The 24,636-nt window shown below is 39.6% G+C and overlaps 1 protein-coding gene across 7 annotated transcripts in view; it reads right to left on the reverse strand.

Annotated features, from left to right (window-relative positions):
- Positions 1-24,636, reverse strand: part of TRIM36 (tripartite motif containing 36) — a 66,147-nt gene that overhangs the window by 32,278 nt on the left and 9,233 nt on the right. For 5 of the 7 annotated variants that reach the window (XM_074360480.1, XM_074360479.1, XM_074360482.1 and 2 more), the window contains 2 exons: positions 20,511-20,613; positions 12,767-12,859 (listed from right to left, as the gene is read on the reverse strand). In XM_074360480.1, the coding sequence (XP_074216581.1) occupies positions 12,767-12,850 (84 nt within the window). In that variant the 5' untranslated portion in view covers positions 12,851-12,859; positions 20,511-20,613. Of the gene's footprint in view, positions 1-6,247; positions 7,102-12,766; positions 12,860-20,510; positions 20,614-24,636 lie in introns of those variants that run through there. The other 2 variants (XM_045507812.2, XM_010971504.3) reach the window with 2 other exon arrangements.

The following is a 24,636-nucleotide window of genomic DNA, read 5'->3' on the forward strand; positions in this document are numbered from 1 at the left end:
CCATATTCAGTATCTTGTAATAACCTATAATAAAAGGAATATGGAAAAGAATACATGTGTGTATAACTGAATTGCTATGCTGTACAACAGAAAGTAACACAACATTGTAAATCAACTAAACTTCAATTTAAAAATAAAATAAAATAAAACCACCATTCTAAACTACCACTCTCTCACTTGCCTAGTCATTTCTACCAGCTTTGCTGCCATGCTTTGGGTCATCTCATCACTTTCAACACCCATCCATCTCAGCTATTAGTTATCAAAGATACCAAGGTCCTTCCCAGTACCCCAAGTTAAAATCCTGTGGGTTTGAGGGCTTTTTTTAAGTCCTTCTCTCTCCTTCCCTGGTACCTCTCTCTGATTAGCCTTCAAATCCTCTTGCAATAACACAAAATGACTCTAGGTGGGCCTAGAGTCGCCAGGCTTCTTCCCTGTAGACACGGGGAAGCTTTTGAAGGTAGTTAAGTGGAAATGACATGAAAGACCTGTTTTATTTTGTTTTGTTTCTTAAATCATTAATCCCCTAATTTGTACTGCATATACTATCCCTTGGTGCCTACCCTTCTTCAGTTGGGAGTGTTCTAGCACCTTCTTTTCCAATAGTTTCGTTTAAACTATGGACCAAATTCAACACAAGGAAGCCTGTTCCATACCTAGTACCCCCTCCAGTCCACCAACCTTCAGTACCCTTGTCTACATCATACCTTGTGCTTGCTGGCATTGTGTAATCACTCTTCTAGCACAGGGGTGTGAGCTGTCTCCAATCTACCTGCTTCATGAAGTCCAAAAGGTCAGTTTCTCCTACTTCACCTGCCAATAACCGCCACTCCAGAAACACACACATACACATACACACACCCTATTCAGGTCTGGTAAAAGAGAGGCTCAATAAACATTCACTACCTCACACTTACAATATAAACCTGATACCCTCTAGGCTATACACTATTCACTGACCTGGTCTCTTTCCACACTGACTACTAATACCCAACAAGAGATTAAATTCCTGGCCGAGTCAGGTCCTAATGACCATGGTGCATATTTTCAGTCAGTGCCATGAGGCACCACTGGCTTGTAATCTGTTTGGTCTGAGGTCAAACATCAGAGTACCATTCTGTTAGTATGTCCTGAACAAGAAGTAGCAACAGGGTGGCATGGCCAGCATCCTCCTAAACCTTGCCCCCTGTTAGGATCAATGTGGGTTGTTCAATTGAGAAAGCCCCTAGACTTAGGGTAAATGAGGAAGGTGGCAATGAAGTAAATCAACGAAGTAAATCACAGGGCTTCACAGTAGATTGGCACATGTCCTGTCTACACTGCTGGGTATCAGGAGGTTACAGGAAAGTGACAAGAGATGACATTTATCAATGATTGACCCAAGCCTCTGACAGGCCAAGCTTACCTGTCATAAAGTGTTTCTATGGGAACAGCCTCAGGGGAGAGGAGGCCAGCGAGCCAGGAAGTTCAGATTTCCATTGCCCAGCCAAAGCCTCATCTCATCTTTCAAGCCACAGCTCTAGAGCCTCCATCCTCAGGTGTCTAGTTTTCATTGGTCAGCTCCTCTTACTCCGAAGTCCTTCAGCACTTAGTCTTACTGCTCAGTTTAATACGATGACAAACTCATTTCATACGCCAAAGTCTGATGTTTCTTAAGACTTATCTTCCCATCCATGTAGAGCTTTTGTTTAAGAGAAAATCCAGTAGGCATTTATCTGCTAAATGGTAGCACTGGACCAACAGTTTGAGAGTTGATGAGTGGAACACAGTGGAGGTCCAGCAGGTATTTTGCCAGGAGGGTATTGGCTGCATGACTGGTGGGCAAAGGGGTCCCTTAGCCAACTTGGGGTGAACAACACTGATAATATACAGAGGTTGTTAGCAGGTCCCTTTTGACTGTATCTTATTATTCCTACACTTGGGGTTGCTAGGTTCAGCAAATAAAAACACAGGCCAGCTGTTAAATTTAAATTTGAACTTCAGATACATAATGAACCTTTTTAGTATAAAAATGTCCCAAATATTGAATGGAATATACTTACACTAAAAAAAACAACAACAGAAAAAACTATGTGTCATTTATCTGAAATTCAAATTTAAGTCTACATCCTGTATTTTATCTGGCAACTGTACCTCCCATTGTGAAAGATCACAGTTTGCATATGAGGTATCTCAAGACCTAACCTTGTTGTCAAAGTAGCTAGACCAAATAGCTTTCACTTATTGAAGTCCTACTATGTGCCAATAACAGTATTAAGAACTTTGTACAAAATAGTCATTTAATTCTTGCAATAACCCTGTGAAATAGGTACAATTCCCTTCAGAAGGGACATGTAATCCTCACAACTCCTCCCTACCTATATCCAGAGATTAATATCCTCTAGGCCACATGGCTAGATACCAACAGACAAACCTGGGTCTCACTCCAGCATCCCTACTGCACTGCCCACAGGTAAGTGTAAAACATGTAACTTATAATTTCATAGAAAATATGATTTAAACATTCTTTGACAAAGTGGTTTCAGAGATACTTCCCGCCTCAAATTATCTTTTGAGCAAGGTAGTAAAAACATCAGAAGAAAATTCTGATATTATGAAATTAGCTATTTTCAAATGATACTGTTAACGTTTAAATCTTCTCTTTGCCTTCCCTACTCCCCAGAACACACACATTTTGCCCAATCCCAAGATATAAAAAAAATATTTTAAACAATACTTTGCAGTGGACACAACCTTAGTATTATCACCCAGTTTAGACTCAGTTGCATAACTGAGTGAGTAACTGTCTATGGTGCCCTCTGAAACAGATCATTTGGTGGCATTTTGGTTTTGGTCCCAGGAGATGTTTAAGACTTTACATTAGTCTAGATTGGAGGATTTTCTAAATGTAATTATTTCAAAGTATAAGTATCTTCTTGTTTGAAAGTAAATTTTGTGTTTATTAAAGTTTTTGAAAGTAAATTTTGTGTTTATTAAAGTTCTTGAATTTTTTGTGCCTCAAAGATATTCAAAGTTAAAAGTAATATTTCACCAAATAATAGAATCATTGCCTGTTTCTCTATTAAAATTAAATGTGAGTTTTCCAGAACCTCTTTGTTTTACTCAAACTACTGTACTCCATGGACATGCCTGAACAGTAACTACTGAACTGTTGGAAACAGAAAGTACTTTCTGGCTGTGAATACATAACTATACATGTGTTTAAAATTCTAAATAGAGAAGTACACTAAATATAAATTCCTCTATGTTCCTTGTTATCAAATCTTCATTATATGATTCTAGAAAAGTGTGTGATGGTGTGAAGAGAAGAAATTATGAAGATGATACAAAATTAATGATGCAAATCTTGCTGGAGACCAAACGAGTTTGAAAATACTGCTTTTGTGTAATCCAAGATACTGACCACAGATTTGGGAGGCTCTCTTTCAGTCCAAAGAGATGAGTTACAAAAGAAAAACAAAATAAATAAACAAAAACCCCTCAGAAATCAGCTCCCAGAAATGGTACAAATTTCTGTAATAGTGAAATACAAGGAATTTCATTTATATTGATTTTTAAACCTCTTGAGAATTATCATAGGTACTAATTATACATAAGGGGTATTGTTTGATGAAGAGAAAGACCATAATGGTAGAGATTACTGTGTACTTTAAATATTAAGGTAATCATCACAATAGAGTAAAATAAGCTGATCAAGTTTGTCATGTGGGTTTTAGGTTACCCTGAGGTGAAAGGCTCACCTCCCACATTCAGTGAACACAATAACAAGCTAATTTAATTTGAAATAGACACACAGCAAACTGGAGCCACTGGGAAATGCAGTGGATTGGAGGTGGGAGTGAAGTTCCACTTTTTACTCTGTAAAACTTTCTGTAAATTTTGAATATTTTGCAACAAGCATGTATTAAATGTTGTAAAATGTTAAAGCCATCAGGGAAAAGTAAAAGAAGTTTCGATGATGGTCAACCCATTGGTCTCAACTTTGCAGGGTGGGAGGAAAGGGAAGGCAGTAGGAAGACAAGAGCCTCTGCTCTTTTTTTTTTTTTAACTATGTGAACTTGTCGTAATTAGGTAAGTTTCACATAATTCTCTACATCACCAATTTGAGCAACAAAGTGAAGTCTAACTCCTGTGAGGAAAATAAAGCGAGTCAGTCTCCAAGGTCTGCTATTCCATGGCTAATACTCAGAGGTATTCAGGTATTGGGGGTTTGTCTTTTTCATTACAGTGAGCATCTTGTGAAATACAATGCTAATTCTGAGAGCTTTTTTTTTTTTTTTTTTTTCAAATCTGACTTTATCACAAGAAGCTTTAAACATTCACTAATGGTTCTGCCCAAGTGGCCCATTTAAGGTTTATGGGAAGTTCACCTGCTGCTTCATCATCACCTGGGGTGTCAAACATGCAGATCCCTGAATCTCACCTCATAACCATTCTCTCTGAATTTCAAGTTTTCCCTGCTAGTGAAGGAAAGTATTAGCCAGCTAATATAATTCTGGCTTACTATGAGGAGTATCTGAGCACCACAGACTTAAACTCACCTCTCAATCATCCTATTCTCAATCCCATCAAGAGTGGTCCATTTATTTTGTAATTAGCAAAAGGCATCCTCTTTCCTCCTCTCCTCTCTACCCGTCAACCCAGCCTTCAAAGTTTCTGGGCAGCCAGGGTCCTGCTGTGTGCTTTGGATAGCCGGGTTCTGGCCTTCTGGCTGCAGGCCAGAACTTCCTTCTAGGAATGTAGGACGCTCTGAGCCAGCACTTCCTTCTGGACTTCTCCTCTCCCCAGGGTCAGTCCTCCAGAGGGTGGAGAGGGCTCTGATAGGCAACCCTGGCCCAGGAGGTGGCCAAGCCTAAGCTGTTTGAGGGGGACAAGGAGCTTGGAGATGCTGGCCAGGATGTCCCCACGCATGCGCGGGAGGCCCCTCGATACGTTGGATCGAGCCCCTGGATATGAAGAAAAGCGGACCAACGTCCTCCATTTGTACTTCTTGTCCCGGAGTGTAAACGGTAGGGGTAACCCGAGGCACAACCTTTACCTTCGAAAAGTTAGTAAGTATTCTGTTTTGAATGGATGTATTCAGTGTGTGCAGAATAGAATTCAGGGACGCTCACCGCCCCCTTCCCGGGGCGCTTTCCTCTAGGAGTGCCTTAACCCGCTCCCCAGCCCAGGGAGCCGCAGGACTGTGTTACCTCAAGCATCTGCGGAGGTGGGGTTAGTGAGGCATGAGACTGAGGTTTCAGGTGCTCACACCAGGACTGCAGATCATCCTTCTTTCTATGACCTTGCGCAGGGAGTCCTTTTCTCCTCTATGCCATCACCTTTCCTCGAAACTCCAGGTGCAGAGGGCAAACGCAGACGCTGTTGCTGTCTGGCCACCGGCGGATCCCCGCAGACCACGCACCATGCAGCTTTTGCATTTCCCGACACTTACCGCCTGCAAACCACTTAGGAACCTCTCCAGGCACTTTCTCGGATGCAGCGCGGAGGCCCGCCTCCCCGCAATGCTTTCAGCCTAGAAGCAGCGCCACCTGGCCCGGCCGAGGGCGTGGTCGCCAGGAGCCACCGACAGTGCCAGCCTGGGGTTTTCAAAAGGGCTCCAGGACAGGTACCAAGCTGAAATCCGGCGTCTTAGCATCACCCCTTCCCCATCACAAGAAGGATGCTTGACTTCTTCTGGGCCTGGGACAGCGGCCAAGGACCTGGAGGAGGGCTGAAAACGCCGGGGCTGGGCGAATGGGGTTGAGGGTGGAAGGTTCTGGCCCTATTTACCCGCCACAAGGTCGACTGCACACTGAACCCGATCCCACCCTCCTGGCCTGTTCACCTTCTGTTTCGACCCTCCCTCTGTGCTCCGCGACTGGGCAGGCGAGGTCACCCTCTCGAAGTCACCACGCTTGACAGCCCTGGGTGCATCGAGGAGCGCCCCCTCGGCCAACGCCCGGTCCCCCACCCCATCTCCCTCGACGTTCCGGGAGACCCCGCCGTCGGCCAGCTGACCAAGTCCCTTTTGGCTCATTTCAGAGATGCCGCGCAATTCAAAAAAAAAAAAAAAAAAAAAAGGAAAGAAAGAAAAGGCGGCTACTTTGCATGCTGCAGCTGCCGGGGATTCCAGCTGACAGTGCAGACCTGGGATTCCAGCCCGCCCTCCCTGGGGGCTTCAAGGGGCCGGGACGCCCACAGCCACAAGCCAGGTAGTGCCTGGGGTGGGGGCCCAGGCCTCGGCTCCGCGCGCCAAAGCACTTACCTTGCCTCTGGCTAGCAATTCCATGATGTAGCCAAATTCACTTATCTCCCCCGACTCAGACATGGTTACGACCCTTCGCAAACTATGGAGGACTGAGGCGGGTGCATCGAATTTGTTCTTTTTCCCTTTCTCTGTTTTCAGTCTGAGTTTTGCCAAGCGCTCCGCTAGTATGCAGTTAACGAGGAAAAATGAGAAAGCGGGGGAAAAAGCAAACAGTGGGGTTGGGTGGGATGAAAGCCATAGAGGGCTCCTGGGCAGCCACGTCCGGCGTTCTTAGCTCTGGGCGAGCGGTCGGGGCAGGACCATGTAACGGAACAAACGAGGGCGGCGGCGGCCGTGAAATCCTCACCAGGCGGAGCCCGGCGCGGAGGCCCCGCCTCCTCGGGGGTCACGGCCCGCGCCTCCTGCCGGGGGTCGGACGACAGCCAGAGACAAACACCAACACAAAAGCGGGTCTGCTCCCGCGTGGCGCCCACTCAGCCCCGACACCCACGGGATAGTTAAAATAGTCCTTTATCCGATGCCGGGGACCGTGGCGGTCCGGAGCTCTCAGCGCGAGGACCAGGAAAAATCCTCATCCCACTGTCTGGAGGTGCGAGGGCAGAGAGAATGAATGCAGGGCAGGCACAACAAAGGATCTGGCTGACAGCGCCGGAAAAAAAATAAGTGAGGGCCCGGGAAATGGCAATGCCGTATCTCAAGTCAGCCTTCCTGAAATCCAATAGGTAACAAAGACCCAGCCACGGCTTTTGAGATGAGAACAAACACCAGGATTGTATTTTAAACACTCTAAGTGTGTAAGGGCGATTGTATCTCTATATCCTCTTGATACTCAACTTTCTTTTAATTTAAAAAAAAAAAAAGAAAAGAAAGAGTAAACATTCCTGCCAACAAGGTTCTTGGACAAACATTCTTACCCTTAGTTACGACTAACTGACTTTTCCAATTATACATTTCATTGATTGAGTTAAATATTCAGAGCATGTTTCTCACATTTTTCTACTTCTTTTGAAAAATAGCAGCTCCCCTAGGAGGCTGCAGCTGAAACAGCCTCTTAGTCTCCCTGCTTCATTCATACCTGACAATCTTTGCTTCTCTTGAGAAGAAAACTTGGCTGAACAAAATCGGGCCTACTTTATTCCTCCACTATAGGCAGTCTCTTATCTTTCTTGAAAAGGAGGAAAGTGATAAGGGCATGACATTTTCTTTTTCTTTAAAAAAAAAAAAAGCCAGCTATAATTAGATTAGACACAACTGTAAGATTTACTGCAAGAATGAAATCATTTTCCTTAGGGGTTTTTCTTATTTGTCTTTTCTCTTGGTCACTTTCTGATTTCTCTTCTCTGGTCCAGAAATCCAAAAGTATATAATGCTTTCTTTCTTTCTTTCCTGCCTACTTCTCCATAAAGCTCCAGGAATATTGCTCCTTGACTGTTGTTCCACCAGAACTTTGCTCCTTCTTCAATGTATTACTTTTCTTCTATGAGTTGGTGCTGATAGCCCCTGAGAGCCAGCAGCAAAAGTTAATGTGCTAGGTGGTCACTGCTGGGGCTCAGGAGGAGGTAAGACACAAGTATAAAGCTTCTTGTTTAGAAGCTTCTCCTTCTCAGGTTCTGCGGAACTTGTGTATGCTCTTTGTTTCCATAAGAAAAACTAGATAGAATTCAAGTTAAGTCTATAGCATTCATGAATGGATTCCTCCCTAATTGCCAGAAAGAGGTGTTGCTTTGAAAGTTAAAGTTTTTCACACCCAGAGAGAATTCAGGCTCATCATAAAAATCAGTGTTAGAGCCAAACCATTAGTCTTATGTCTGCATTACAAGCAGGAATGAGGAAGGGAGAAACAAAGGGGCAAACTAGCCAAATGTTTCTCCTTAAAAAGCTTTTCCCAAAATCCCATCCAGTGACCTCCACTTACATCTCCCATGTGAGAATTGGATCATATGGCCTTCTCTAGCTACAAGGAAGGCTGGGAAGGTGCTTATTTTACTCTGGGAACAATGCTACTCTAAACGAAATCAAGGGTTTATTAGTAAGGAAGAAGAAGAAACAGGTACTGAGTACGAAACTCAGTTTCTGCTACTCCTGGAAAGTCCATTCAGTTTTCTGAGTTTCAGTTTTCTCTTCTGTAACATGCTGGTTTTGAACTAAATTGTCTCTAATATCTTCCTGCTCTTAATGCTAGTATCTCTGATCTAAGGATCTCTTTGCCATCTGGCAGCACTAGCTGCCCTTTTTTTCCTCAAAAAGTTGCTATTATAAAAGATCTGTCCACCTGATTACTTGCTACTAGGAACTACTCCAGACAAAATATCTTTAACAGTTGCCTGGATTCCCACCCAAGATCAAGATTGGGCTGGGGGCAAGGGTCTTAGAGTCAGCTGCCACAGTGGCAGGAGTGGAACTGCCCATGAGAGTCCAGATCAATGTCCACAAGCTGGAAACTAAGCAGATATCTACTCAAATGCCTGGTGGTATTTATCATTCTTTATTTAGCCAGCGTATGAATAGTACTATGGAGCAGTAAAGACCTTTCAAAGATGACAGGCATACAAAATGAAGATAACATTAACATTTCCCCTGAAATTCTGTGTATGGACTTCAAAGACACAGGGTCAGTCAGTAGGCATCAAAAGTTGCTTTACTATTTCTCCTACTCTAAGAACAAAGTAAGATTAATATCATACAGATTAATATCTAACTTCATCCCCCACAGGACCAAAATCTTAAAAAAAGTTAATTCACGTTTCTAAAAAATAATAAAATTAACAAGACAGATGCTACTTCACAGTAAAAGAAAGAAAGCTATTTAACAGAGGGATTGTGTGATGTGTGGATTTTTCACACTGAGAAATCTAGCAATATTAAAGAGTCCCTTGCTGTGGAAAATGTACTAACTGCCAGCTTCCATCTAATTTAGAAAACTTCTCAATATAACTGCTCAAGTGCCATGCTGATTACTGAAATAACTGTCATGTATAGACAGCCACAGTTTTTGGCTTCATTTTAATCCACAACACCCTATTTTCTCCTCCTGATAGTAAACAATATAACACATAATAATTTTAACAAATAACACAAAAAACACACATTCCAAATTTTTTAAAGCTGTGGACACAAATAAATCATTGTATTTGTGAAGGTTTAGAAGTTGAAAATTATGACGGTGAATGTTTAACAGTTTAAGAGTTAGAGACTAGAATTAGGAATATAAAAATATCTTTGGTTTTAATAAATCCTCATATTTACTTCAACAGCCTTTTTTTCCCAAAGTGCAAACATAAAATGTGGCTTTCTGACACAAATGCATCCTAGCACCTACACCCGGAAAGGTCATGTGAACAACAAATATTTTTAATGGCTCTATTGAGGTATGACTTACATACCATAAAATCTACCAGTTCTAAGTGTATAGTTCAGTAATTTTTATTAAATTATAGAGTTGTGCAACCATCTCATAATCCAGCTCTAAAAGATTGGAATAGCTCTCTTTATTGAGATTTTCTTTGATTTCTCTTAGCTATGCTCTATAGGTTTATTAGTGTTCAGATATATTGAAATGCTTTTGTTAAGTGCATTGCTAAGTATTTTATTATTGTGAATGAAATTGATTTCTTAATTTCATTTTTGAGTTGTTTATTGCTTGTACATAGAAATACAGGTAATCATTGCATAATGTGCTGTCTTGCCATCTTGCAAAATTCATTAATCTATAATTAAAGAAAGTTTTACTTTTTTCTTTCCAATCTGTATACCTTTATTTTTCTTGCCTTATTGCTCTGGTTAGACCCTCCAGTAAAATAGTGAATAAAATTAACAAGAGTTATTCCCAATAGGAGGGGAGAAGCATTCCATCTTTAACGATTAACTACACTGATTTAACTACAGTTCGTAAATTTTGATATGTCGTAGGTTTGTTTTTATTCATTTAGAAATATTTTCTAATCTTCCCTTGTGATGGGCTATTTAGAAATATGCTGTTTAATTTCTAAATTATTCCAAATTTCTAAATAATTTAGATTTCCTATATTTCTTTCTGTTGATTTCTAATCTAATTCCATTTTGAACAAAGACCATTTCACAAAATTATTTAAATATTTTTAAAATATATTGAGGCTTTTTATGGTCTAACATGGGAGTCTGCAAACTTAATGAGTGAGATATTAATATTAATTAAACATTTTACACTTGCAGCCATACAGTCTTTGATGAAAGCACAATCAACAATAGGTAAACAAATGGGTGAGGCTATGTTCCAATAAACATTTATGTACAAAAATAGGCAACTGAATAAAGCATATGAAAAGGTGCTCAACATCATTAATCATTAGGGAAATGCAACCTAAAACCACAATTGATACCATTTCACACCTATGAGGATGCTTATAAGTTAAAAGAAATGGAAAATAAGTGTTGGTGATAACGTGGAGAAACTGGAAGCCTTGTACACAGCTGGTGGGAATATAAAATGATGCAGTGAGAAACAGTTTCATAGTCCCTGAAAAAGTTAAATATAAAATTATCATATGACCCAGCAATTCCACTTCTACAAAAGAACTGAAAGCAGGGACTCAAAGAGATACTTGTCTGCAAATGAGTATTTGTTGCTGCATTTTTCACAATAACCAAAAGACAGAAACAACCCAAGTGTTGATCAACATATGACAAGCAAAATGTAGTATATACATATAATGGAATATTATTTGTCTATAATATAGAATGAGCTTCTGATATATGCTACACTATGTATGGACCTTAAAAGCATTAGTGAAATAGCCAGACACAGAAGGACAAATACTGTATAATTTCACTTATATAAAATATCTGGAATAGGCAAATTCATAGGGATAGAAAGTAGACCAGAGGGGCTGAAGGGAGTGGGGAACAGGGAGTTACAGTTTAATGAACAAAGAGACTATGCTATGAATGATGAAAAATTTGGGTAATGGTGATGGTTGTGCAACATTATGAATGTAAATAATGCCACTGAATCGGACACCTAAAATGGTTTAAAAAAATTAGGTGTCTGGCCCTTGGGTTGTAGTTTATTGACTCTTTCCTAAAATATTATCTGTTTTGGGTAGTACTCCATGTGTGCTAAAAAGCTTGTGTATTCACATGCACCCCAATGTTCATAGCAGCACTATTTACAATAGCCAAGACATGGAAACAACCTAAATGTCAATCAACAGATGACTGGATAAAGAAATTGTGGTACAAAGATTTAAACATACGACAAGATACAATAAACCTCCTAGAAGAAAATATAGGCAAAACATTATCTCACATACATCTCAAAAATGTTCTCCTAGAACACTGTACTCAAGCAATAGAAATAAAAGCAAGAATAAACAAATGCGACCTAATGAAACTTACAAGCTTCTGCACAGCAAAGGAAACCAGAAGTAAAACAAAAAGACAACCTACGGAATGGGATAAAATTTTTGCAAATGAAACCGACAAAGCCTTGATCTCCAGAATATACAAGCAGCTCATACAACTTAATAAGCAAAAAACAAACAACCCAATCCAAAAATGGGCAGAAGACCTAAACAAGCAATTCTCCAAGGAAGAAATACAAATGATCAATAGGCACATGAAAAAATGCTCAATATCGCTAATTATCAGAGAAATGCAAGTCAAAACTACAATGAGGTATCACCTCACACCAGTCAGAATGGCCATCATTCAAAAATCCACAAATGACAAATGATGGAGAGGCTGTGGAGAAAAGGGAACCCTCCTACAATGCTGGTGGGAATGCAGTTTGGTACAGCCATTATGGAAAACAGTATGGAGAATCCTCAAAAGACTAGGAATAGACTTACCATATGACCTAGGAATCCCACTCCTGGGCATCTATCCAGATGGAACCCTACTTCAAAAAGACACCTGCACCCCAATGTTCATAGCAGCACTATTTACAATAGCCAAGACATGGAAACAGCCTAAATGTCCAACAACAGATGACTGGATAAAGAAGAGGTGGTATATTTATACAATGGAATACTACTCAGCCATAAAAACCGACAACGTAACACCATTCGCAGCAACATGGATGCTCCTGGAGAATGTCACTCTAAGTGAAGTAAGCCAGAAAAAGAAAGAAAAATACCATATGAGATCGCTCATATGTGGAAACTAAAAACAAACAAACAAATAAATACAAAACAGAAACAGACTCATAGACACAGAATACAAATTTGTGGTTGCCAAGGGGGCGGGGGGTGGGAAGGGACAGACAGGGATTCAAAACGTAGAATAGATAGACAAAATTATACTGTATAGCACAGGGAAATATATACAAGACCTTATGGTAGCTCACAGAGAAAAAAAAGTGACAATGAATATATATATGTTCATGTATAACTGAAAAATTGTGCTCTACACTGGAATTTGACACAACATTGTAAAATGATTATAACTCAATAAAAAATGTTAAAAAAAAAAGAAGTTGTGGTATATTTATACAACAGAATACTACTCAGCCATAAAAAATAATAAAATAATGCCACTTACAGCAACATGGATGGCCCTGGAGAATGTCATTCTAAGTGAAGTAAGCCAGAAGGAGAAAGAAAAATGCCATATGATATCACTCATATGTGGAATCTAAAAAAAAAAAAAAAAAAGACAAATGAACTTATATATAAAACAGAAACAGACTCACAGATATAGAAAACAAACTTACAGTTACCAGAAGGGAATGGGGTGGGAAGGGATAAATTAGCAGTTCAGGATTTGCAGATACTGACTGGTATATATAAAATAGATAAACAAATTTATACTGTATAGCACAGGGAACTATATTCGATATCTTGCAGTAGCTTATGGTGAAAAAAATATGAAAATGAATACACGTATATTCATGTATGACTAAAGCAATGTGCTGTACACCAGAAACAGACACAACATTGTAAACTGACTATACTTCAATACAAAATAATAAAAAATAAAATTACAATAGCATCAGAAAGAACAAAATACCTAGGAATAAACTTAATCAAGGAGATGAAAGACCTAAACTCTGAAAACTATAGATCATTGATGAAGGAAACTGATGACACAGAGAAATGAAAAGATAGCCCATGTTCTTAGATTGGAAGATTAATATTGTTAAAATATCCATACTACCCAAAACAAGTAGAGACTTAATTCAAACCCTATCAAAATACCGAAGACATTTTTCACGAAAGAAAAATATCCCTTTTGTAGGAGCCACTAATCTCATTCTTAAGGGCTTCACTCTCATGACCTAATCACCTCCCAAAGGTCCTACCTTCTAATACCACCACACTGAGGGTTAGGATTTCAATATAAGAATTTTTGAGGGGATATAAACATTCAGCCCACAGCAATACCCTCTACGTGGATATTGCTAGTAAATTTAAAGGCTGAAGATTTTGTTTCTGGTCATACTGCTGGGCTCTCTTATTATTTCTAATAGCTTGTTTATTCCCTGGAACTAAAAGAAAAAAAAAAAGAAATTATACTATCTGAATACACACAGGCCATTTTTTCCCTATTTTTTGCCTATATTTAGAGATTTTTTTTCTTGTCTTCTTTTGTTATAACTACCAAGAACAATGTAGGCTAGCAGAAGTGATAAGTCATTCTAGTCTTATTTATGACTTTAAAGGAAACCATCTAAATAGTTTACCTTTTAGCTGAGGAATTTGGGGGTTAAGGATTTTGGATTAATAATATTCTTTATTGGGTTAAGAAGGTTCTTTCTATTTCTAGTATTCTAAAAAGAGGTTTTTTTTATTAGATATACATGTTGAATTTTATCAAATGCCTTCGTGGGACATCTATTTACATGACTGTATGGTTTCCATTTTTAATCTAGTAATAGACTGAATTACGTTAATTTTTTTTCAGCATTGAACCTCTTCTGGAATAAATCCTGCTTGGTTATGATACCTAAGTCTATTAATACATTACCGAACCTGAATATGGACAGTTCTTCAGCATTTTTGCTTCAATGTCTGCATTTCTCTCATCTGGTCACTTTCTGGTGGCCTAGGATTCTTCCTGTTGCCTCTATCTACCCTTTCAGAGTCAGTAGCGCATTTGAAATCATTTCCATTTTTAGGTAGTAGTTTTTCTCTGTTAACATTATTCCATCTGCTTTGCATATTTCAGGGTTCCTTATAATAATTTCTGGCCTACCCAGTGTATCCATTTCTGTTTTCAAGTACTGCTGTGAATTTTTTAAAAAACAAAAAAGATTTGTCATTTCTAGGAATTTGGGATGGAAGAGACAGAGGCCTTTGCATACCTCTCCCTCCATCTTGCCCCAAATCCAAGATCGATGCCATTTTTAGACTCTTGCTGGAAACTGATTATTTCTAGTTCTCTTGGATCAGTTTAAATATCACCAGAAAACTAGGCACATTAACCTAACAATTTCTTCTCTTTCCAGAATGTGCTTTTTGGTTTAATTCCATAACATGTTAACTATTAGGAAGAAAAGCAGTTAGCCAAAGTTATCTGTTATGGAGGTATGTCACAATATGCCTTTCCTAGATGGCTTTTCAACTACCATTTGGGACAGATCCTTAGGATTTCTTCTTGGAATGGACGAGCTTGGTCAGCTACCAATATTTCTTCCTTCTCTACATCACAGTAAGAATTTTTTTTCCCCAAGTGGAATGCTGGTTACCTCAGTAATATTAAGAAGAGTTTTCTTTTGAAGTCCCCTTTCCCTCAAGGTGAAAAGGATATTTGTATCTTCCAATAGCTTCTTTTATTTAGACGTTTATCACAAACAATCTTTGGCCTAAAGAGGGTGGCAAACTGCTTTGTGATAGTTTGCTTAAGGAAAGAGGATCAACTCTTGTCTCAGAGATTCCCAAATTGCAAAGTTGGAACCGTGTGCACATAACCTAAATTCATCCTCAATCTCAGAGGACACTTGTTTTTCTAGCAAGCAAGAGTTGGCCCAGGAGGAAACCTAGGATGGCCAACCCAGGCTATCTTAGGAGCCTACAGCTCCCTAAGACACGCTGCTGGGCACAAAAACTTAAATGCCTGCATCCCAAGTCCATCCACTGAGTCCCAATACGTATACCAACAGCATTCAGTCATTTATTCAATATGACCTACTGTGTGCCTGGCAGTGGTCTGGCAGTGTAGATTCAGCAGTAAACAAGATCCTTAAAATATAAATGTCCTTTTAGTACCACGGTCTGTTTTGAAAGCTTCAATTTTGTATTAGACTTTCTGATGCTGAGGTAATACGATCTTGATAGGGAGGGCAGGACCTTTTTTTCCTGCAAGGTACACTGTGAAATGATATACCATTTCTTTCCTAGGAAATGAGATATGCAAAGAGATCACCAGTTTGTTTGTCATCAGATATGGTAGAAATATATTGGATAACTTCTCTTAACTAGGTCATGACCACTAACCACCCCTACCCTGAACCATTCACACTGGGGCATAATTCTTTGGGAGATGACACCTTCTGTAGGTTCGGAGAAGGTAGGGTTAAGAGAGAATGCTGCCTCTGATCAATACAGCCACAGAATCATCATAAATTATTAAACACATACTCTGTTTTTAGTTTCCTTGATCTGCTTCTCTCATCGTGCCTGGTTGTGTCACTGCCACAAAAGTTTGCTCTTTGCAAAGCTGAAGAACCTGCTTGCAGGACCCCAGTGATCTTCCTGGGGCAAAGGTCCACTCTGGATTATTCCTCCTGCCTCGTAGTTAAGCAACAATGTTTTTTAACCATCCTGAGGATCCTGAGTGCACTGTTGCTTTAAGATGTTATAAACCAGAGATAAAGGAAGTTACTTGTTAGTGCTGGTAATAAGATAAATGGGCTGGCTCTAAGGGCCATCTTCCTGTTGTTCCTTGTTTATTTCAGAAGGTTGTTTTGTGAGAGTTGGCGGAGGGAAGATATGGGGAGGAAGGATAATTTTCAGGATCTCAGATTCAGATCTGATATTGGTTTTGGTGGCAGTGAATAAGGAGATAGGGGTGTATGAAGAGGTACGAATTAGTGTAAGATTATCAAACAGCAGGGTTCATTGGCTCTGGCAAAACTAATAAAGTATGTCTACTGTTCTATTTTGCCACTAAGACATATTCGTATGCCAGCGTTGCGCCAGCGTTCCTCAACAAAGAACACAGTTCACATTTTCATTAATCCGAAGTTAAAAATGTTAACAACATCAATATAGGCCACCAATTTATCGGTTAATCTAAGTATTTGCTAGGGCTTAAAGCACTGCTGTTTTATTCCAGAGGCAAGAAATCTGGAAAGTAGAAAAAAAATCTGGGAAAAAATTTGCAGAGTAGAAAAAAATACTAAGAAAGGAATTCTATAAGCATCATACTATAAGAATAATGTTGACTTTGACGGGGAGGAAGGACAAGCTTCTGGCCAGGATGCAGGCACATTCTCCCCTACAAACTGGCCAGCCGAGGCAGAGAGGAGGTATATAGTGTATGTTTAGTTTTTTTTAAAAAGTCACCTTTTTCTGAATAAGACCAAGGGCACCAAAGGAAAGCACACTGAGAACTGTGCGTGCTAAGCTATTGGCTGCTTGTCTGTAACCGCCATATTTACTCCCTTTGCACAGAACTCTCTCCTTCGGAGTTTGGCCATTCCTGATGCCTCTGTTCTCCTCAGTGACCCTGCTTTACTTCATCTGTTTATTACTTGAATTCATAATTGAAATGGAGGGATCTGTGTCTTCCATGATGTGAAGCAAACAGACTCTCTTTTAAGGACTCAGACCACTTCTGTGGCCTCTTTCCTAATGCCCACACATGTAGACAGGTCTTCATCTGTATCCCGAAGCCCCGGGACTCCTTCCACGGCTGCTGTTGGCATCTACTCTGGCAGAATTCTACAGTTTGACTGGTTGGCGAGTGTCAGAAGGTAAACAGAATTAATGATAAACAGAATCAGCCACAGCACCACAGCCAGAGCCTTAGTCTCTGAACTCATATCTCTTCATTTGCTGAGACAAGCACAATTTTTAACTCTATAGGGGAAACATTATGACATTTTCCAATGTAGAGTATTCTTCTACTATGATTTTCTTTCTCACATTTCTGGGACACAGTGACAATATTTGTAAATATTTCCTTAGAGAAGCAGCAATATAGTTGCATTAATATAAATGAGAAGAGTATTTTCTGCAAATTTATCTACTTTAGAGTTTCATCAGCTTGCTAGGGGAGAGCGTATTTCACAAAGGCATTTCATAGTATATTGTTTACTCTTAAAAACAAAAATTGTTAATATTTATCTTCCAGTATTCATCTATTTAAAGATGCATAATACATGTTTTGCTGTGTGTAATATGTACTTAGTTGAAATATTTGTCTCCTATGATTCCAGGAGTTTTAAGTTTCTTTTTTCAATATACCAAATTTGGTTTACTCAAATGAAAAAGAAATGCTTTTTATTTAACTGTAAAAGTACTCATTGAGTAACAAATTCTAATTGGTTACACGTTACCCATTATTTTGTAAACAATGAGAAAAAATGGCTATCATATATAAAGTATCCAACACCTGTTAAGACTACAAGCATTTATTCAATGAATGAATGAATGAATAAATGAACAAATGAATATTTCTACTTTACAGCTAGAGAAACTGAGGTTAAAAGAAAGGTTTTAGCCATAATCAAGCATAATATAACTTAAGAAATTCTCTGAAAATCTGGTTTGAATATTCTTTTCCTTTCTTTCCTTTAAAGATAAATGAAAGTTTTAATACTGGACATTTACTCTTAGAAAGGAAAATCTGAGAGTGATGTTTTATAGACAAAAAAACCTTCAGATGAAAATTTCAGAAAAAAAAATTAGGAAGAAAATTATTTCATCTAAATGCCACTTCTTTCTTTTACTTGCAAGTCTAAAATAACCATTTAAATACTATATAATTACAGAATCTCATCAATTATAACTCGAAATTGTGGATAAGAAAAAGTTTGAACTCTTAGTAAAGTTCTTTTTTGTTGTATACAGCACCTTGTTTGTATTTTCTAAATGACCACTGCAAATGGAAAATAAAAATAACACAGCCTTATCTTCATCTGCCACCAACACCACAGTTCTAGTCTGAGAAACTGGATTTTATGATGCATGACTTCAAAACTTATCTTCTCCTCCTTCTTTGCTACAGAAACTTGAGAAATGCGCCCAACTTAAAAAAGGAACAACAACAACAAAAAAAATCCAGAAAAATGTTTCCCAGCATTCTTTGCAGCTAGGGATACCCAATGAAATGTCACTGGAAAGTGTTGGGTGGGGTTTCTGGGAAAACCATTCTGCCCTCTTCTTCCTTCTTTTCTGCCTGAAACCCAGTCCTGATACCTGGCACTGCAATACCCCTGCTGGACTCCTGAGGAGAAGCTGAGAGCAGAAGTCACCTACTAAGATGACTAGACAAGAAAAAGAGATGAGCCCAAGTCTCTAGGAATGGTGGAGCTTCCGTCCAGTCTTGGACAACAGACCTCCCACCTTCTTGTACTCAAGAGAAAATGAAACTCTAACTAACTTGCTTAAGCCATGTTATTTGCGTTTTCTGTTATATGCAACCAAACCTAATCACGACTGATAGAGCCACATTAGAGCTATTTGATTTTTAGCCATTCATTTAACTTCTCTGTCTACTCATCTGTAAAAATGGGCACAATAATAGTACTAGTTCAGAGAGTTGTTTTAAGGATTAAATGAATGTAAAGAGCATAGAATGGTAACCAGAGCAGATTGACCACTCAGTGGGTCCTGTTACAACTATTCACTTGCACCACCGGTCACATCACACCTGGAGTATAAAAGTGAAAGGAGAGGGTGTGTGAAGAGGTGAAATCATTGTATTTGTTTCTTGCCACATTCTTCAGAGACAGAGACCAAGGCAAAAAGCTTAATAGAATCATGATAATACATACTTCTCAATTAAAATCACTTTACAGATTACCAAACACTTGCAGATAACAGAGATTTTCTAATCCTTACTGGAGCTCTGAGATGAGGATGAATGCTGAAGCTTGTTTGTGTTGGCAGGTCATTAGTTGACTGGCTCAGTGGCCAGAGTCCAGGTTCACTGTTTTGGGGAGGGCCAGTTGGCTGGGTTCCATTTCATGGCCCTAGACGGTACAGCATACTTGGCCCTGGCTAACTGCCCGCTGAACCTGATTCCACGTTTAAATAGTGTGGGAGAAGATGTGAGTTTCATACTCAAGAAACTGTCTGTCTTCTCCACCTGCCAGCAGGTGCATGTGGGTTGTAACTAACGCTTTTCTTTTTTTTAAAAAGAGCTTTCCCAAATCTTTTTCAGAAATCTGACTTTTTTTTTTTTTCCCAGCTAGTTTATTTAGAAGTCTTTTGAGCCTCAGGGGTTTAACTCTAGAATGCCTCTCAGATTAGCTCTACTTCAATCTTAATGTGATAAAGATGATAAGAGCTAGTAAGTACTGAGGTACCCACTCTGAGTCAGCACCATTGTAAGTGCTTACTCATATCATCCCATTTGATCCCCATGAAACTCTGCAAGGTAGGTGCTATTATATCCATCCTTCAGAGGTGGTCACCCTGAGCCACACAGCGTGGAGTGACTTGCCAGAGTCACTGAGACAGGCAGTGGCAGAGCCAGGAGACAGCCCACGCTCTTAGTCACGCCCGACATCTGTCTTAGAGTCAGAAACTCTCTACTGCTGCCTTCACTCGCCAAGACTCAGCCCCTGGGGAGGGAGGGCGTGGGTATGTTTCTTTGACTGTGGCCATATTTTTATCACTTGTTACTCCATATCCCAGTCTTTCATTATTCACAGAGGACGATGAAATCCCTCAGGCAGTGCTTCTCCCAGGTAAAATACCAAGACTGTACTGTTTTCTGTGCCAGGGGCTTATTGCCTTTGGTTGCTCCTTCATCTCAGCTCACTATCAAAAGCCCATGAGAACCTCTGGTCTGTGGCTCCAAAGCCACTTCTCCAGGGAGATTTTTTTCTGATGAGTCCATTCCTGCCAGTGATATCCAATCAGCTAAGAATGACTTCTTGTAACACATGCTAGAATAAAGTCTATTTCCTTGATCCTAACCAGCATTATCAATGTAAATAACAGTGTTTTCAGAGAAGCAGGGGGAGAGAGGGAGGAAATGACACAGAATTTTTTAAAAGTAGAAAGGTATAAAAACTCAACTTCTGTGACCTTCCTCCTAAAACCCGTAACCTCAGGCTAATAATGAGAAAAACATCAGACGAATCCTAATTAAAGAACATTCTACAAAATACCTGACTGGTACGCCTCAAAACTGTCAATGTTTTGGAGGAAAGTCTGAAAAACAGCCAGGAGGAGACATGATAACTAAGCGTAATGTGGTATCTTGGATGAGACCTGGAACAGAAAAAGAACACCAGTCAAAACCTAAGGAAATCTAAATACAGTTGTTAAAAAAAAAATAATGCACTAATATTAGTTAATTAATTGTAGCAAATGTATCCTGCTCTAATGTAAGATGTTAATAATATGGGAAACTGAATGCAGACTGGGAACTATCTGTACTATCTTTGCAATTTTTCTGTAAATCTAAAACTTCTTTTTTTTTTTTTGCCATGTTTATTTTATTTTTTTGCCTTCAATTAAAAAGAAAAATGTGGGAGTTAATTTTAAAATATCTCTACTTTTGCATGTGTTTGAATTTTTATCACATGCTTTTTAACATTTTTTATTGATTTATAATCATTTTACAATGTTGTGTCAAATTCCAGTGTTCTAAAACTTCTAAAATGAAAAGTTTATTAAACAAACCAAGCAAACATGGGCAGTGTCGTCAAGTTCTATCATGTTTGAGATTCTACTAGGCCGGCTGACATACTGTCCTCTCATTTACAGAAACCCTGAACCAAACACCACCTCCCCTCTCCTCTGAAGAGCTTTGGGCACTTTATAGACAGGAAGACCTCAGTTTTTATTATTTGTATGAATCCACGTGGCACCTTTTATGATCCCTGTGTTACACAGTAATGAGATCTGGCCCAGGTAATGGCTTGCTAAAGGTCACCGGGATGGAGGCATAGCTGGGCGTGGAGCCTTGACGTGTTTACTGTTCCTGGTATCACTGCAGGCTGGGCAGGGAAACTGGCTAAGATGAATTCAGTTCTATTTAATTCAACCCATTTTAGGGAGCACTTACTAGTATTATAAGCACTGGGAATCTTAAACTGAATGAGATTCAGCTCCCTGCTTGAGGGCTGTGTGATGCAGTTTGGGAGAGACAAATATATCAGCAGATATTTTCAATAGAAGAAGTTGAGTGCCAAGGCAAGTTATTTAGCCTTAGGAAAAAATCTCAGCCTGAAGTGCAGGTGAGTTCTGGTTAGGGAAAATGTATTTCTTGGTTCCTTAGGGGCCCGGCTGCATCCACTGCCCTCTACTGAAGGTTCCCTTGGTGGCCGTAGTGGGACTGCATGCACTAAAGCCCATTTTCTGGCAGGGCATAAATCTTAACAGTCAGTGGCTCAGTTCTTGTGAGAATATGAAAGGGCTCTGATAGACACGAATAGTAAAGTAGAAAAAAAAAAAGACAGTTTGGGTAACTTGGTTTCCTCCTGTGTCTCTGAGGTGTGAATGGAGAAGAAAGATATGTGCAGGATTTTCTGGACTGTAAAATATGTTGGCAGTCCTAGGAGAGCGTGACAGCCCTCAACTTTCTGTTTATGCTTTTAGTGTCTGATTAGGGACTTGGGACAATAGAGATTAATGCTATTTCCTTACACCCTTTGATAGCAGGGCACAGGCATTTCTTCTTTAGGTTGTGAGCCTCCCTTGGCCTGTTTCCTCCTTGTGAGAGAGCTAAGGAGCCATGGTTAACTCTTTAATCCTCTGGGCCATGACTTGAGGCACTGTACTTAAACAATTAACGATTTTCCAAATGTAAGATTTTTTTTTTTCCTTTTAATGGTGAGTCTCTGAACGAAAGAAGCAATTTCCTCTACTGGGGGTTCCAAATCACTCATCTCTGCTAAATTTTATTCTATAAACGGTTGAAATTATTTGCTCCCTTCCCATGTTTTCTGAGGATGTGAGCAGCCAGCTGTTGGGTCCTCTTCTCTTTCTGCTTGGAGTCTTCTCTGTCACCAACCTCTCTTCTCGTGACCTAGAAGTTCTTGCTCTCAAGGACAGATGCCCGCTTCACATTCTGAGAGAATTAACATCCTTCCCTTCACAGTGATTTTCCTGAACTCAGAAGAGGAAAGAAACTCTTTTGCTTGGCTTTATTCAGCAGCTGGTGTGGTATCACAGGCTGCAATTCTTTGGTAAATTACACCAATAATTGTTCAGCCATCAGGGGAAACTGGTCTTTTATAACATCTTCCTTTTATGAGTCTTCCTAACACAGTGAAATTACCTTAACACCCAGAAGAGGGTTTAAAAAGTGATATGAGAAGAAGGCTGGATGAGGGTGCATGTGGAAGGAAGTGTACAATGCTTGGGGAAGAAAAAGGATACAGTATGAGAATGTGATTTTTAACGTGGATGTAGACCAGCTAGGAATAAAAATTATTTTTAATATCTTTAAGGAAAAGACAGTGAGTGAACAATATTTAGTCTTGTATTTTTGAAAAATAAACACTGAACTGTGATTTAGTAGACAGTTGTCATACCAGATGTTTTTCATCTATAACTTATTTTGATATGATTTAACTTCTCTATGCAATAATACTATTACAGTTAAAATATAGCAAATCTATCTTGAAAAGATAGAGCATAATTTTATATATGGCTTGAGAGATAAGAAATGGGTTTACATACTATCCTGCATTTTATTCCACAAGTCAGAGAAATAGAAACAGAATTATTCTGAAATGATTCATAAATATTATATACTCTATTATTTTAGGGAAATAGCTTTCCAGTAGAAATGGCCAACAAGATTCCCTGATTGATTTATCCAATAAGCATGACTTTCATACCTACCAAGTGCTGTATTACACACTAGAAATTTAAAGATGAATAAACCCCAAAGCTGTTGATACCAAAAGCTCACAGTGCTTAAGACAGTAGACAGTGAACAGGTAATTACTGTCTGGTGTGGAAAGCTCTGTAACAGAGGCACATGATCAGAACTAGGGGGCAAAAGGGTGGCAGGAAGACTCTATAATGGGCCAGTGTCTTGCTCTGCCTAATTCAGCAGGGGCAGGTAAAACTTGACTTTTAAGTTGACAGTTGAAGTATAAGTAAGAGTTTAGAAGGGCAGGTCAAGGGTATTCTAGGCTGAGAGCCAGCCTGGGTAGAGAAAAGAGCAGAGAAAGCAGAATGCTTCTGGATATTAAAGATACTTCACTGTGACTGGGTTGGGAGAGGGGAATGACTCAAGATGAGGCTGGAAAGGTAGACAGGACTAAGCTCTCCAGGGTCTTATACAGCATGCTAAGGAGGCAGACATTACCCCATGGACAATACTTCTTAAACTTTAAAGTTCACAAGACTCACTGGGGAGCTTGTTAAAATGGAGACACTGATTCGTTGGGTCTGAGTGTCAGCTTTTCTAACAAGTTCCAGGTAATGATGCTGCTGCAATAAAGTGCCCTGCAGGCCTCACTTACTTCGCAGATAATCACCAAGTCCAGTACCTGATATGGAATCCCTGTGTGCTAAGACGATACCTTCAATCCTTTGAGAGGAGGAGTTTAGGGTGGGACTTGGGCCAACAGAGCCTCCAGGAATGATGGATTCAGCCCATGAGCTGCCTCCTGGGTATACTGCAGGTGGCCCACAAACAGTATTTTCTATGTGTTCTATGATCAGAAGAAGGTAGCGAAGCAAAGCCAGTACAAACAAGCAGGTCTGCATGGTAAGAACCACAGTCTGGCTTTCCACTGAGAAACCACAGTGTTGCAACAATGAGCCCCAGTTACCCAGAGTAGCTGATACTGGTTGTTGGCATGTTTGAAGATTGAAATCTTGGTTCCAGTTCACCTCTGCAGTGGACTTAGTTTATCTAGCCTGTGGTGGTTTCTGCAGCAACTCAGCTCCATCAAGCTCAAAGCTGATTCTGTTACATAGTTGGCAATTAAGGAGGCGTGGGACTGAGAAATAAGAATCTTGTTCTGTGACCTTCCAGTTATTACTGTTTAATTATTTTTATGGGTTTATGAGTTATTTTAAGTCATTCCTTAGTCTTTTCTCAGAATATTACAAAGATTATTAAATTGCTCATTTTTCCTAATAAATTTTAATAGCTATTTGGAATAGGGAAATGCCAGGCTGTGCCCAGTGAATGAAAACTTGAATTTCTGCAGAGCTGATTGGTCTGGGGATCACCATTTATAAGCGTACAAGTACAAACACATTCACACATACGTGGTTGCATCTGCAGGTCCATTTCTAGAAATGGAGCCGGCCACACGTGTTGCC

This window comes from Camelus bactrianus, chromosome 3, assembly GCF_048773025.1.
Source record: "Camelus bactrianus isolate YW-2024 breed Bactrian camel chromosome 3, ASM4877302v1, whole genome shotgun sequence".
Lineage (NCBI taxonomy): Eukaryota > Metazoa > Chordata > Mammalia > Artiodactyla > Camelidae > Camelus > Camelus bactrianus.